At 37.5% G+C, this 15,406-nt stretch overlaps 1 protein-coding gene across 3 annotated transcripts in view; it reads left to right on the top strand.

Moving 5' to 3' along the window:
- The window catches only part of LOC109052414 (folliculin-interacting protein 1-like), a 33,760-nt gene that overhangs the window by 2,323 nt on the left and 16,031 nt on the right, over positions 1-15,406 (top strand). Inside the window, exons 1-8 of one of the 3 annotated variants that reach the window (XM_042711239.1) lie at positions 1,955-2,625; positions 7,025-7,154; positions 9,275-9,406; positions 10,924-11,027; positions 11,114-11,191; positions 11,276-11,367; positions 13,448-13,531; positions 13,894-13,965. In XM_042711239.1, the coding sequence (XP_042567173.1) occupies positions 2,588-2,625; positions 7,025-7,154; positions 9,275-9,406; positions 10,924-11,027; positions 11,114-11,191; positions 11,276-11,367; positions 13,448-13,531; positions 13,894-13,965 (730 nt within the window). In that variant the 5' untranslated portion in view covers positions 1,955-2,587. Of the gene's footprint in view, positions 1-1,954; positions 2,626-7,024; positions 7,155-9,274; positions 9,407-10,923; positions 11,028-11,113; positions 11,192-11,275; positions 11,368-13,447; positions 13,532-13,893; positions 13,966-15,406 lie in introns of those variants that run through there. The other 2 variants (XM_042711238.1, XM_042711240.1) reach the window with 2 other exon arrangements.

The following is a 15,406-nucleotide window of genomic DNA, read 5'->3' as shown; positions in this document are numbered from 1 at the left end:
GTGGTTTAATTACATTATTATAATCAAAAAGGAAGTCTAATCAATTGGATTCGAAAAATGTTAACATTTCAATAATCTATTAAAAATTCAACAATATTATTGCCCTATTGAATGTTCTATTTTTTCTGAAATTCTAAATTTTCTGGATTGTTTTTTGATATAATACAAATGTATTTTTTAAATATTATTATAGAAATGTATTACTAATAAGGTATTATAGGTGATATTCCTTTTTTTGGCAAACAAAGTGCTGCACAGCAGAGGTTTAATGTTAAAATTAAAACCTGCAAAAATGTATAAAAAAAACAATTTTAGTAGTTTGTGTAATAAAAGTACATTTTACTGTATAATAGTAATGCATTTTTAGGGCCCTATGAAATATTTTATTTTTCTCAAATTCTGTTTTATCTTTTTTATTTTAATTTTTTCTGGATTCCGTTTTAATGGTTTAATTAATTTTAATTAATTTTATTTACAGTAATATTAAATAGCTTTTTTGTTTCCGTACATTTTTCTGGCATAAAACATGATGGCATAAAACATTAATTTATCATTTAAATCAAATGTAAATTAAACAAACCCATTAATTTTTCTAAACCGAAGTTAACTATTAAAATTAGAACATGGAAGAAAAGTTGTGATTATTCCTTAAAAATACAGTTTTAATAATTTTTATCAGTAGTAGTAGTGTTCTGTCACAGTTTCTTCAAGTTAAACCAGACTTTTATTTTGGCGGGTTGCTGTATAGAGTTTTGTTTCTGTGTGTTTATCTCAAATGAAACGGTCAAGTGACTCTCAGAGGAGTTCTGGAGGTGTTCATGTATTTATATCCCCCTTTGCATATGCTGAAAACATCGCTTTTAATTTTAATCATACATTTTTATGACAGGATTCCGCGATTCCATCAGCGTTTTCCGCACCAAGGTAATCTTATATTGAGACGCATACAAGCTTCAGTATGTGTGTGTAGTAACAGAGCGAACTGAGACATGCACGGCATGCAGACTTCACATTTACAGCAGTCTTTCTTGCTTTAGTATTCACAGACAATATTGTGAACAGCCCTACTATTCATCCAAAATTTGCCAAATTATGTGCCATACAGTAAATTCCATTTTTATGATTGAATTCCGTGATTCAGTCTGCGTTTCCTGCATCGCTGAAATCACAGAGCTCTAGGTTTATGTTTGTTCAGCCGCCTGTGACTGAAGTATTGCTGCTGTCATCAAGCGTCTGTTTCTGTGTGCGCGTGACAGGTAGAGAGAGTCTGAGATGAGACGATAACTCATGATGATGTGCTTCAGTGATGTCTCATTCTTGAACTGTGCAGCATGTGAGTGTGGACTGTGGTGGTGTATGTTGTGCTGGTCAGGGCTCATAGGACCATGAGAGTTCAGGACTAAAGCTGGTTCAGATTCAGTGGTCGTGTTGTAGATGGTCTGCATGAGGGGCTTTTCAAACGATGCACATGTCCGCTTGTCCTGTAATGTCATGCTGCGTTTGAATGATCGTGCGCTCAGGGAAATCTCACTGATCTCACTCCAAAGGATTTGGTTGTAAACGTCATCTTTTTGCTGGAGTTGTGTTTCAGTGCGGACTGATGGACAGATGACTTCATCTGCAAAATCTGCTATCGGTTATCCTGTCGCTGAAAGTATTTATAAGTGAAAAATGATCGTTAGTTGCATCTTATGAGTAGGGAATTGGATGAAATGAAAATTGCCAAAGAAAAAGCAGCTTTGTTTGGATTGTGAGTAGAATCCAAGGGTTGCCTCTGATTTTAAATGGAAAAGAGCCCAGGCAAAGCCTTAGTTTTGTAGAGATTTGTATTATTTATTTGATTTGTGATTTGTTTTACAATTTCCATTTAGTTTTATTTCACATTTCAGTTTCACAAAGAAATGTGCAGCATTTTGTCTGAGAAATAATAAAAGGACACGTTTTCATTTATAAATTGTCTTAAATCTCATTTTGTTATAAATTGTATCGTGAACTCAGTGTTGTGAATCGTATCACATTGTGAGTTGAGTGAATCGTTACGTCCCTACTTATGTTCTGTACGTGGTGTCAGTCGTAATTTTACACTTGACTGATATTTCTGAAGCGTGTGTGTTGTAAGGCTGGGTTAGTGAGCGATGCTGTAAGTTGATGTGCCGTTGACCAGCAGCTGTGCACATTCACAGAGCTTGAGCTATTACTGTCCTCGCTGGACTTGAGCGAGCTGGCAGGAATGCGGCCTGGAAACATTCCCAATGCATGCATTCAAAAATGAATCCAGCTAGTGGACAGGAAGTGCGTCACGGTCTGGTTAGTTTCTTTATGTAACGGCCGCTCGCTCCCAACACGTTCAGACGCTGACCTCCGCTCACAGGGAGTCTGGAGGGGATGCGTTAGCCTCTCTATGCCCTCATCACACTTTCTTCAGTTTCACTGCGTCCAGTGGCGCTTCTTCTTCATGTCTTTGTCTGGCGCTGTCCAGCTCGGCCTGGAGGTCACCTGACAGTCTCATGTTGTTTTGTGAATTTAGTTCATTGCTATTCTTAGCAGCGCTCTGTGCTGAGGACGAGCGAGCCGCGGGCTGGGAAGGATGGGAAAGCACACGGGTGCGAACGCTCTGATGCCCAGGTACCCGATGACTGCTTGCTTTCTGCTTTCTGTGGCTTTGCAGTTGGTGCGTGTGGCTGCTGTAGTAACAGCGTGGCGGCGTTTGTGTTTCCTTGTGAGTGAGAGGTTTTGCTGTTGGTTGTATTCTTCCAATTCACTGTGAGCCGTAATGATGATCAGGCCTTGTGTAACGTCCAGCAGATTACGGTCAGCAGCTTAAGGACTCGTTCTCATTTTGGAGCAGTGCATACAGGATCACCGTGAAGATAATAATCTAGATCTCATCACCCTCTACCTCATCTGTCTCCCCCTGAAAATATCAGTTGCCTATATACTATAACTCTCATTACTCTTGGGGGAAATATGTTTTTATTATTATTATTATTATTATTTTAGCGTTAGTAATTGGCCTTCTAATTTTAATTTGAGTTGTTGTTTTATTTTTTTGTTGGCTGATGCTTATATATTGGGTGACCAGTGGCTGATTCAAATATATACACTGACATTCAAAAGTTTGGGGTTGAAAAATAAAGAAAAAATAGAAGAAAAAAAAACAGTAATGTTGTGAAATATTATTACCATTTCAAATAATGTTTTTCTATTTTAAAATACTTTAAAATATAATTTATTTCTGTGCTGCAAAGCTGACTTTTCATCAGCGCAGGATAGAATGATTGAGAAACTAGTTCATACAACAAAACATTATTACCAAGACTTTCATTTTAATTCAATCATCCCAAAAATAATTTATAATCAGTGCTACATAAGACGATAGATTGCATTACAGCGTGAATTGTTTGCAATACCAATAATGCCTTGCAGTGTCATTAGACGAGATTGCATTTTAGGATGAATTGTTTTTTAATCAAATTCTGCCTTGTGAAACTAGAATAAAATTTATCCAATCCAGTTACTCCAGTCAGGTGCTGCTGTGACGTATACATTACAATACATATACACATACATTTACATACAATAAAGTTTATCCAATCCAGTTACTCCAGTCTAAATCCAGTTACTTGTCTTCAGTGTCAATGTTCTGAATTCATTCTAATATGTGGATTTATGCTGTCACTGTTAAAATTTTCAGGATTCTTTGACGAATTAAAAGTAAAAAAAACAGCATTTATTCATAAACAGAATTAAAAGTAAAAAAAACAGCATTTATTCTGAAACGTTAAACAAAGACCTTAACGAATAAAGACAGAGAATGCTCCTGTTCATCTGGACAAAATAAAAGTCCCACCTCCAATACTTATCGACCAATGCAGATAATTAAAAAATGCTAAATATTGGCTGCTAATCGACCATTAATCTTCTACTTATCAGTGTTGGGTGATGTTTTTTGTGACCGTCTAGGTATTGTGTGTGTATAATTAATGCAAGCTAAGTAACCAGTCTTTGAGAAAATATATTACTGGTAATATTTAAATTACTGACACAGTGTTGAGCAGTTTTCATTTACTTTATTCATATGATTTTAATAATTTATTTATTTGAGAAAAACATACCACTATAGGATTACAGAACAATATCATTGAAGCCTCCCTCTAAAGTCTCAATCTGATTTGAACAGATTTATCAATTTCAAATTGATTAGCCTATTTTTCCAAATTTCCAATTATTTTAGTAATGTAAAATAAAAAGATTTATTGCATTAATGCTGTGGATGTATTATTTAAATGTGTGATATTGTGTATATCTTCCATTGACCGCCTTGGTGTGTAAGATATTGGCATCGTCTCGTTTCATCTTGGCACTGGGGTGAAAGAAGAGTGAGGTTTTCTTCAGATCAGCTGTGAGGATTATGGTTGATTGAGTTTTGGTGTTTTTAAGGGGGTGGTTGTGCGTCATGTTGTCTTTGTGCACAGCTTGTTTGTCTCGATTCCCGATAAAGTGGATGATGTGCTCCGTGTCTGGATGGCGAATGAGTCCAGTCATCAGGAATGTGAGGAGTAAACAGCCGCTCGCTCTGGGCCTTTCTTCACCTGCCCTGACGCAGAGCACAGAAATAACTCATGCCCATGCCATTCCTGCCCTCGCTGCCTTCATCCCGCTCAAAATCCCTCTCTATCCGCTCAAGGCTCCTGGTTAAATGAGTGGCAGCGGCAACCCTCTAAGCACACCTTGGCAATAGAAACGCCATTGGCTAGTACATTTTTAGTTTACACACAAGACTGATATATATATATATATATATATATATATATATATATATATATGTTGGTAAAATGGCACAGCTTTTTAAATATCCGAAAGTACACTCTTAACATCAGTCAGTCAAGCATTATAAAATGATAATCAAGCCAATCATAACATTCTGATGCAGATGACGCATTTACTCTGCTCTGTTTAGAGAGTCGTCTAATACGATGTCTCGGGGCCAAAAGCAGCTGCATGATTATGAATGCTTGACACAAAAGAGAAAACAAAAACACTGACCGCGTATACCCCTCTATGATTACAAACACAACACTGGGACGCACAGCCGATTAGAGGTCATTTCCTGTTAATGATTTCACAGAATTTACCGGTATTTTGAAAATGATGTGTGAATGGTGTTTTGCCGGTAAAAAGATGGAACGCTGTTGCCTGTGTGAACAGCATGTTTTTAAAATTTACTAGTAAAGTTGTTACGGTAACTTTACGGCAATTTACTGGTATTACTGTGTGAAAGGGGCTATTCAGTGTTTCTGTAAAAAAATTACAAAAAAAATTAAAAAAATAAATCTTATGGTTGTCCTTAAGAGCTTAAGAATTCCAAATGAACTTTATTTTGACAGTAAAATACAAATAGTATCGTTTACATGTAGCTCGTCATTTCTGCATGGTATGTAAGTCTCTCTCCTCTAGGGCTGGGTACCGAGTTCGGTACTTTTTAGGTACCGACCGAATTGCCTCGATACTATCGACTATCGAAAAATGACATGTTGTTCGGTTCCACATTTCGATACCTAAGGAGTTAACTCATCAACGTCAGTGCTCGAACAAGTACATATGACATGCACAACAACACACATAAAGTCACTCACACACACACGAGACGCGCGGAACTCTCCGCGCACATACCATAGACTATAAAAACAGGCACATACTCATATGAGGCACGCGCATGCACAAACTCTCCACGCGCATACTTATATGAGACGCGAGCACACACACATAATACCTTAAAGATGTGAAAAAGTCGATCAAAAGTTTGGGTACATTTCTCCAGGCTCGATGCCAACAGCGCGCGATGCAGAATTTGCGGTAAAATAATTGCTGCAAAGACCGGTACCACGACAAATATGATGAAGACCTTGACAGTGCACGGAGTAAACATAAGAGCAGAAAGTTGCTCCGTCTTCGACTGGTAAATGAAGAGATACCTTGTTGATCACTCTGACAGTGTTTATATTGCAATCAATAATAACTACTGAATGTACACTGCCGTTCAAAATGTGTTGGTTAGTCAGAATTTTTTTTCAGTAAGGATGCATTAAAGTTATCAAAGGTGACATTAAAACATGAGTTACGTTACAAAATATTTCGTTTTTAAATAAATGCTGTTCTTTTTAATTTTTTATTCATCAAAGAATCATGAAAAAAAAAATTTATCATAGTTTCCAAAATATTAAGCAGCGAACTGTTTACATATTTTTGAAGGGTCATGTGACACTGAAGTAATGATTTTGAAAATTCAGCTTTGACATCACAGGAATAAATTACATTTTGAAATATATTCAAATAAGATTTTAAATTGTAATACTATTTCACAATATTACAAGTTTTACTGTATTTTTTATTAAAATAAATTCAGCTTCGGTGAGCATGAGCTCTTTATAAAACATTTTTTGTTCGTTTGTGCAATGGCTAAGGAGCATGAGTCAAACTGAAAAAATAAAACCAAAGTTTTTCTGAGGTAATGTGTTAAAATGGATTTCATAAAATTGGTATCGGAAAAAGTATCGTTAGAAACCGGTATCGAAACTGAGGTACCGAAATTGGCTCGAAAGATTTTGAACATTACCCAGCCCTACTCTCCTCTCTCTCTTTCTCTGTATGAGTGTGAGAAACACAGCGCTCTCAGCAAAGTGACGGGAAGTCGTGCTCCTTCACACTAGAGTTTATGGTGCATAAATATAGGTGTGTTGCGCATCCATTGAGATGAATTGTAAAACAGCACAGAGTGAAAATATATCTGTGCTAAACTTATAATTAGCCTCCAACTTACACAATAGCGAGTAAAATCTAAGAATTTATTAGCTAATGGCTAATGATAGACATCTTTTTTTCCCCCAGAGTGAATATTTAGTCACATGAGTGATTTACTTGCACTGTAGAGGGTTGAGCGGCCCAAACCATCGCCGCTGAAGGAAGCTTTTTAGTTAAGAGTCAGTGTGTTTGTGGTGCTCATGTTCGTGTCTGTGTCCGTCAGCTGGTCGTCACCGGAGCTGGAGCCCAGCCAGATCCGTCTCATCGTCTATCAGGACTGTGAGCGGCGCGGCAGGAACGTCCTCTTCGATTCGGACACCAGAAAGAGAAGCACAGAAGATGCCCCGGTCACGGTGAGTGCTGTGTGAACCAGAGGCCTTATCTCCAGTAATAATAGCATCAGCTGACTCTGAGTGTGTACGCATTCTTTCACATTCACATGACTGAAGGCGTGTCGCACTCTCTGTCACGTCTGCTAGCTGTTTGTCATTAGATGTCATGAGGCTGCGGTTTCTGTGCAAAAGCCGGTTCACCCAAAAACCAACTTTTTCCACGCCTGATGTTGTCATCTGACTGTGACGTGAAATGTGAAGGGAATTCTGATCTGCGTTTCCTCTTGGCAGAACAAACAGTCTGGATTGAATGTGATGAGAACATATGACGCTCAAAGTAATTCAGTTCACGAAGAGTGTTGATGTTGCAAAACTGATGACCGTTTCAAAATGTTTTGTGCACTATACCGGGTTTCTACAGATCTGTTAATTCAGTCTTCCACAAATTCAGGCCTTAAAATACCTTAAATCAGAGCAGAAAGTCTTAAAGTCAACGCATTAAATATTGCACGCAGTGTAAACAATAATATCTTTTTCAGTATTTGCCTTGTTTTTCAATACAAGCATTCAAACAGCCTTAACTCAAGACACATTCACTTGAGTTTATGCTTAAAGAACAAATATCCGTCAGTAGGGAATGAAAACTTGTTTTCCCTTTGAATTAAATAGATTTTATCTTTCAGCCCACTGACAGATATTTGTTCTTGTTTTAACCAGTTTCTCAGAAAACAAGACTTTATGTAAATGTATCTCGATTTAAGAATCTTTAGACATTTGCACTGAAAACAAGACAAAAATACTGAGGAAGAACAGCAGTGTGATCAGAAGGTTCAGTAAAAGTTATTTCCATAGTCTAGTGTTTGTGAGCAGAGCTAAAAAACAAAATAAACCCTTATAAAAGTAAAACATGCTTTTTAAAATCCGCTGCATGTTTATTGAAGTATACCGCAGGTTCAAGCTGCTGTTGGTTTGCCTGATGAATAATAAACAGCCTGTCTAATGTGTTCGGGTGAGGCTCTGCAGATCGCTGATATGGAGCCGAGCTGCGGCTGCAATCACATGACGCTTTTGGCAGAGGATATTGTTTCACAAGAGAGAGAGAGAGACAGTCATTGACCGGGAGCAGAAGAGAGTGAGTAAGCAAACGGCCTGCTCACGAGTTGTTAAGGAAGTCATATGACAGTCTCACATGCTCGAGTTCCTTTGTGCTCTTCACAGAGCAGGACGAGACTCGGCATGAGCCATTAGAGACACTGAGCCTGGCACGCACAGCCAAAACACTCATTAACTCGAGCCTTTTCCTCATCTGTGTTGAAGGCTGTTTAGAGATTCTATGTCCCTCCGATTAAGTACATGCAAACAAATATTTTAAAGCTTCAAAATGTGCATAAAGACATTGTAAAAGCAATCCATATGAATCAAGCGGTTTAATCCAAGTCTGCTGTAGAGACACATGATGACCAGATTTCATTACCATCAAATATGGTAAACAGAAGCTTGAATGTACTTGTGAGCAAATCACTCGTGCGTCAAGCAAGCACAACTGAGCTCCAGCTTATCATATTTGATGTGTGTTGATCAATATTTATAAGGCACGATCACTTTATATGATTAAACAAGATTCACAAGATGTGGAGTAAAAGGCTCCATTCATGTGGATTATGTGTTATAAGTCATTATGAACTTCAGTTTTGGTTGCATGGACTTTCAGTTGAAGGACAGAAATCTCTGAACTAAAATAAAATCCTGTTTTAATAATCGGACTGATTCAGCTGCGTTCGAGAGTCATCTTGAATGATTCATTTAAAGAACCGACTCGTACGCAAGAGACGTCTGATCATGATTCATATTAAACTGGTCTCGCTGTTTGTTTTTGTTTTTGTGTTTATTTGCTTTGCAAAAGTGTCTCATTATTCAATTCAGACTCTCACCTCACTCCTTTTAAAAAATGTATCAGTGGCAATTGATTCACCTTTAACTGTTTAAGAATTCTTCTGCATTCACGCTCCAGACAAACATACACCGCAAATGTGTTTTTTGCAGAACATGGGTCTTGATGAACCGGTGTGTTTCTCAGGTTTAGTGACTGCACTCATGAGCGTCTCGCTGGGTTCTTGAGTTTGTCCCTGTGTTGTTTGCAGAAGGTGTGTGGAGAGGCACAGGCGAAGATGTTTGGGAAGTGTTGTCAGCTGAGGCCTACAGGTGGCAGCTCCAGCTCCCTGGACAGCACCTCGTCCTGCGCCTCCGAGCCCAAAGAACAAAACCGCTTCCAGGTGAGTCCCGCCACAAGCCTTCACACTGTCTCTCTCTCGCTCTCTCGCTCTCTCACTCTCTCACTCTCTCTCTCTCACTCTCTCTCTCGCGCACTTGCTCTCTCTCGCTCTCACTCTCTCACTCTCTCACTCTTTCTCTCTCGCTCTCTCTCGCTCTCTCTCTCTCTCTCTCTCTCTCTCTCTCTGTCTCTCTCTCTCTCTCTCTCTCTCTCTCTCTCTCCCTCTCTCTCTCTCTCTCTCTCTCTCTCTCTTTCTCTCTCTCTCTCTCTTCATGTTTTTTGCAGTGGTCAGTCCACAGAAATGAACGGTTTCATTAAAGACTGAATATTTGCCACCTTTAATTGAATGCATTTTTCCCCTAACGTTATTAGATATATGCATCATCTTGTATGCCAGATTCTTATATTTTAACCAATAAATTCCATTCGAATAATCAAATACTGTATAATCAGTATCAACAAAATCCATTTTTGCTCTACAGAAGCATTTAGATGTATTTACACACCAAACACAAAAATGCTTTGAGATTAGTGTTTTAAAAATAACATTTTGAATATTAAACTGTATTAAATTTGAAGCTAAAACTGTTAGTAGGTGGCGGCAGTTCACGGTTTTAAGGAGTGAGTCATTTATTCAACCTAGGACTACGAGGGATTTTTTTTTTGATTTTATCGATTAATTAGAATTTTTTGAAAAACGATTTAGTTTTTTATAAATTGAGAAATCACAATTTTGAATAGAAATAATACCAAAAGTTAGAATTAGACACATTTACGACATGCTAATGATAACAGTTAACTATTAAAGTTGACTATTAAAAAAAAAATCTAAAATCTAAATCAAGAAACAGTCAAACATTCTGAAAGTTTTTTGAGATTTTTTTTTGCCATGTTGCCCAGCCCTAATTCAACCTATTCAATTTAAATTGATGCTTCATTTGGGAACAAAGCGAGTGACTCTCGTTATGAATGGATCATTGAATCACTGATTCATTCAAAAACGTGGATACATTCAGTAACAAATCGCTGTGTCGCTCAGAGACACTCAATGGTTCTCCCATGGCTTTATTTGGTTTTCATTAGTGAAATAGAGCAAAAACTGATCGACAATAGTGTGTCTAAAGTACACATCACTTAATATTAACTTGATGTTTATTGAACTGCTGCATAAAATCAATATTATTTGCGATAATGTTAATATTCTGAAAAAAAAAAAAAGAACTCCTGCTCGTGTGAAATTGCTAAACTATATCGTATAGATATATAAGAGAAGATTTTTTTGCCCTCATATCTTGAAATTCAGGTCATTCTAACTGCATTCTACTGGTATACATCAGGCAACGAAACCATGCTCTCAAAACGTGCTTTTGTTTGGTGTGAGCAAACTGAGTGACGTGCTCAAAGTCAGCTCTCAAATCATCAAAACAACAATAACACAATAATATTATAAAACACATATAACAAACACACCCATATACATTCATTCCTGCTTTCCTCCCTCCTTCTTTCTTGTGTCAGGGCTCCTCTCGGTGCTCATCAGACGCTAACATGCTCGGAGAAATGATGTTCGGCTCGGTGGCCATGAGCTACAAAGGCTCAACGCTGAAGATCCACCAGATACGGTGAGAGCGTACGGAGGTCAAGCGGACGGTGTGTGTGACGAGCAGCCTGTGCTGACTAGATGTGTGTTTGTTGTGTTTGTTCCCAGATCTCCTCCGCAGCTGATGCTCAGTAAAGTGTTTACAGCGAGAACGGGCGGCAGCAGCGTCTACGGCAGCCTGAACACGTAAGCCACACACACTCTCACACACGTTCAGCGGTACATTCGCTGTGCTCCATTGCCTCACTGCTCCTCTTGATTACTTAACAGACTGCAGGACAGTTTAGAGTTCATCAGTCAGGACTCCGGCGCGCTGCGGCCCGAGCAGAACACCGCCGGCAACGGCTTCCTGGGCAGCATAGGTAACACAAGATCCTCCGAACCTCACCTTACTCCACACACACTTCCAATACAGTTTCTGTTACCAAATCAATCCTTGGATGACGTTTGCAGCTTCAGCTGCCAGAATTATTTGTAACACTGTTTTATGTTTAATGATCCCAAGTTTTCTTCCGTGTCTGTGCTCTTCCATTGTGCCCAAGTTTTCTGTGAAATCTTCACAGTGCTCTTTTAAACATCGTGATTCTGTGTTCGTTTTAAGGGCTCATTAAGAACATGTCCAGGTCATAGTTCTTCCTTTAGATTTTGGTAGTTTACGGTGTATAAAGAAACATATATACAGAATATACAGAAATATAGAAACGCGTATAATTGTCACATCCTCTAGGAATGAACTGAGACAGCATTTTTATCTGCGTGAAGGAAAAGGAAAGGAAAAATTTGCTTAATGTTTTAAATAAAAAAAGTACAGTATGTTTATTTATTTTAGATTTATTTTTAATAAATAACTTGTATTATAAAATGCTTTAATTTACTAATTAAATAAAATATAAATGTGAAGTTTTCTCTCCCTAAAATCATGTATTTTGATGTTAAAGGAAAAATAGCTTCTTGTTTATGAATATATACATAGAATATTTATTTTTAAAAATATGCATTTCCTTTATTACACCAAAATTACGTAGCTTTAGAGAGCTCATGCAAAAGCAAATAGTAGTGAATATTTCAGTGCTGCTTGATGCCTCTTTCATCACTCATTTTGATTTTATGTTATGCAAAACATGACTTTGGTATGTAAGGATGTAATATCACAAACTTTTGAAGACCTACCCATTGTAGTGGACATCATGCATCAAAGGGTTAAAGAAAAAGACAAAATATAGTACTTGTATCCTCTGTTAGCTTAAAGCGCTGTCATTCATTATCCAGCCAGATATCCTGAAACAATACCGTAATGAGAAAGAAGTGTGATTAATTGTCATCGTTCAATATAAGAAATCCTCATGGTCTTAAATATAGGCTTGGTTTCTTTTTGTGCAAATGTCATTTTTGGTTTTAGGCTGAACTATGACCCGCACATGTTCTGAGTGTTATAACTATCATGTTTATCTGAGTTTGTGTGCAGCACCCTCAAAATTGACTGCACAGATTATTGAATTGAGCCTGTATATGAAATTTTCATAGATCCAGTCACACACACTGTGTGTTTGTTCTGTGTGGTGTTGCCGTACATCTGTCTGTCTGTGTCATCCTGACAGCTTAAGATACACTACTGCTCAAAAGTGTGGAGTTATTACGATTTGTACACATTTTTTGAAAGAAGTCTCTTCTGCTCACCAAGGTTGCATTCATTTGATCAAAAAACAGTAATATTGTGAAAATATTATTACTCTTTTAAGTAACTATTTTCTCTCTCTCTCTCACACACACACTCTCTCTCTCTCTCTCTCTCTCTCTCTCTCTATATATATATATATATATATATATATATATATATATAATAAAAATGCTTTTTATTTCTGTGACCAAAGCTGAATTTTCAGCATCATTACTCCAGTCTTCAGTGTCACATGATCCTTCAGAAATCATTCTAACATCTAACATATCTGATTATTATCAATGTTGAAAACAGTTGTGCTGCTTCATATTCTGGTAGAAACTGTGATGCAGTTATTTTTCAGAATTATCTGATGAATAGAAAGTCACTTTTGATCAATTTAATACGTCCTTGATGATTTTTTTAATCATACTTGCCCTAGACTTTTGAAATATGAAGCAGCACAACTGTTTTCAACATTGATAATAATAAGAAATATTTCTTGAGCAGCAAATCAGCAAATTAGAATGATTTCTGAAGATCATGTGACACTGAAGACTGGAGTAATGATGCTGAAAATATATGTGCATTTCTGTTTTACTGTATTTTTAATAAAATAAATGCAACCTTGGTGAACATAAGTCTTCTTTCAAAAAGCATTAAAAACTATCAATGATTCCAGACTTTTGAGCATCTGTGTGTCTCTTCCTGTACTTGACTAACAGTTGGATGTGTGTCTTTCTCTTCATTTGTCGTCCTGCTCTCCTGATCGCGGTATCGTACAGGTTTCTCTCAGCTCTGCGGCCCGCGCCGGGCGCTCTCAGAGCAAGGCCCTCTCCGTCTCATCAAGAGTGCCTCTTTCTTTTCAGGTTGGCGTGTGTGCGTGCGTGCGTGCGCGTGTGTGTGTGTGCACGAGTATGTGCATGTGGCACTAGTGTTTTATGCATGTGCATCTAAGGAGTTTGCTTGTGCTTTATGTGACCGCATTTAGGACGTGTAACTGGTCGATCTGTTCTGGTGTGATCTTTCTAGCTTTGACAAGCCCAGGGTTACTTTCTACCCCATCCCCCATAATGCACTGGTTTGCCCTCTTCTGCCTGCTGCGTGTGCATGTGTCTGTGCTGATGTGTAGGTAGATCACAGTGGTGATTAGATGGCTGGACGGTTGATGGGAAGGGATGAGCAAACTCTTGTAAATCGTCCCTGCTTGACTTTCTCTGCTTCCTCTCAGGACACAGTAACCCCATGGACATGCCGGGCCGAGGACTGTATGATGAGAGAGACAGTGGCATCGCACGCTCCGGTGAGTCTCTTTACACATGCTGAAGTCACATGGGACACATTTACATTCAAACACACAATTATTGCATGCGATCGGTTTATTTCTAGGCTACAAATGTGGAAATCTTTGCGTTTTATTTTGCATTCAATTTTAATAGTTGAATTAAATTTTAATAATGTCTAATCATGGAGTTCATAAAGCTTTAGCAATGCATTAAAATTTTAACAATAATAGTGCCATATGAAATGTTTTATCTTTTCAGAAATTCTGTTTTAATTTTGATTTAAGGTAATTATATTAATGCATAAAACTTGAATGTTTTATTAATCTTTTAAATGTAAATTTAACAATTCCTTTCGTTGGCAAACAAAGTGCTGCACAACAGAGGTTTACTGTTTAAATTAAAACAGACAAAACGTGTGCTATTACATAGTTTTAATTACTTTGAGAAGTACATTCTACTGTACAATAATTATGTATTTTGTCATGTAAAATATATAGCATGTCATAATTTCTTAAAGTTAAACAGAACCTTTATTTTGTCGGGTTTTATTGAAGATCTTGGTTGCACTTGTCTTTAGGAAGCAAGTCTCACTATTAACTAGTTGTTTATTAGCATGCTGATTATTAGTACTTATAAAGCACATATTAATGTCTTATTCTGCATGAGCATATTTTAGATCTCTTAATCCAACCCCATCCCTAAACTTGACAACCACCTTACTAACTGTAAATAAAATTAGGAGTTTAGTGAGGCAAAAGTCATAGTTAATGGTGAGAGTTGGACCTTACAATAAGTGATTAAGTGTGTTTCTGGTGAAATGCTGGTGAAGTGACTCTGGAGAGGAAGTTCATGTGTTCATGTCCTCATATAGTGAGACGCAGACAAGCATCATGTGAGCTTCAGTGTGTAGTAAAGCAAACTGAGACACACATAACATGCAGACTTCACATTTACATAGCAGGCTTTCTGCTGTTTGGATAGTTCACCCAAAAATGAATTTACTCACTCTCAAGTTATTCCAAACCTGTATGAGTTTTTTTTTTTTCTTTCTTCTGTTGAATATGAAAGAAGATATTTTGAAAACTGTTGGTAACTAAACAGTTGCTGGTAGCCATTGATTTCCATAGTATGTAAAAGTACCACAGTTTTAAACAACATGAGGGTGAGTATATAACAAAATTTTCATTTTTGGGTCAACTATTCCTTTCATATTCACCGACACCAGACCATTTCAGCATTTGATTGAGTGTGCGGCCCTACTTTTGATTTATTCATCCAAATTTGACTCCACATTATACAGTAGATTTCATTTTTTATTACTGGATTCTATGAATCAATCTGCTTTTTACACGTCTTAGATATCATAAGGCCCTACAGTCGTGAGTGATGTGCAAATAATCAGATGTTAATGTGAAGGGTTTTAAGGATTGGTGTGCTCATGATCTTGGTGTCAGGATG

Source organism: Cyprinus carpio, chromosome A21, assembly GCF_018340385.1.
Source record: "Cyprinus carpio isolate SPL01 chromosome A21, ASM1834038v1, whole genome shotgun sequence".
Taxonomy (NCBI): Eukaryota; Metazoa; Chordata; class Actinopteri; order Cypriniformes; family Cyprinidae; genus Cyprinus; species Cyprinus carpio.
This window is presented reverse-complemented; position numbering and strand designations above follow the sequence as displayed.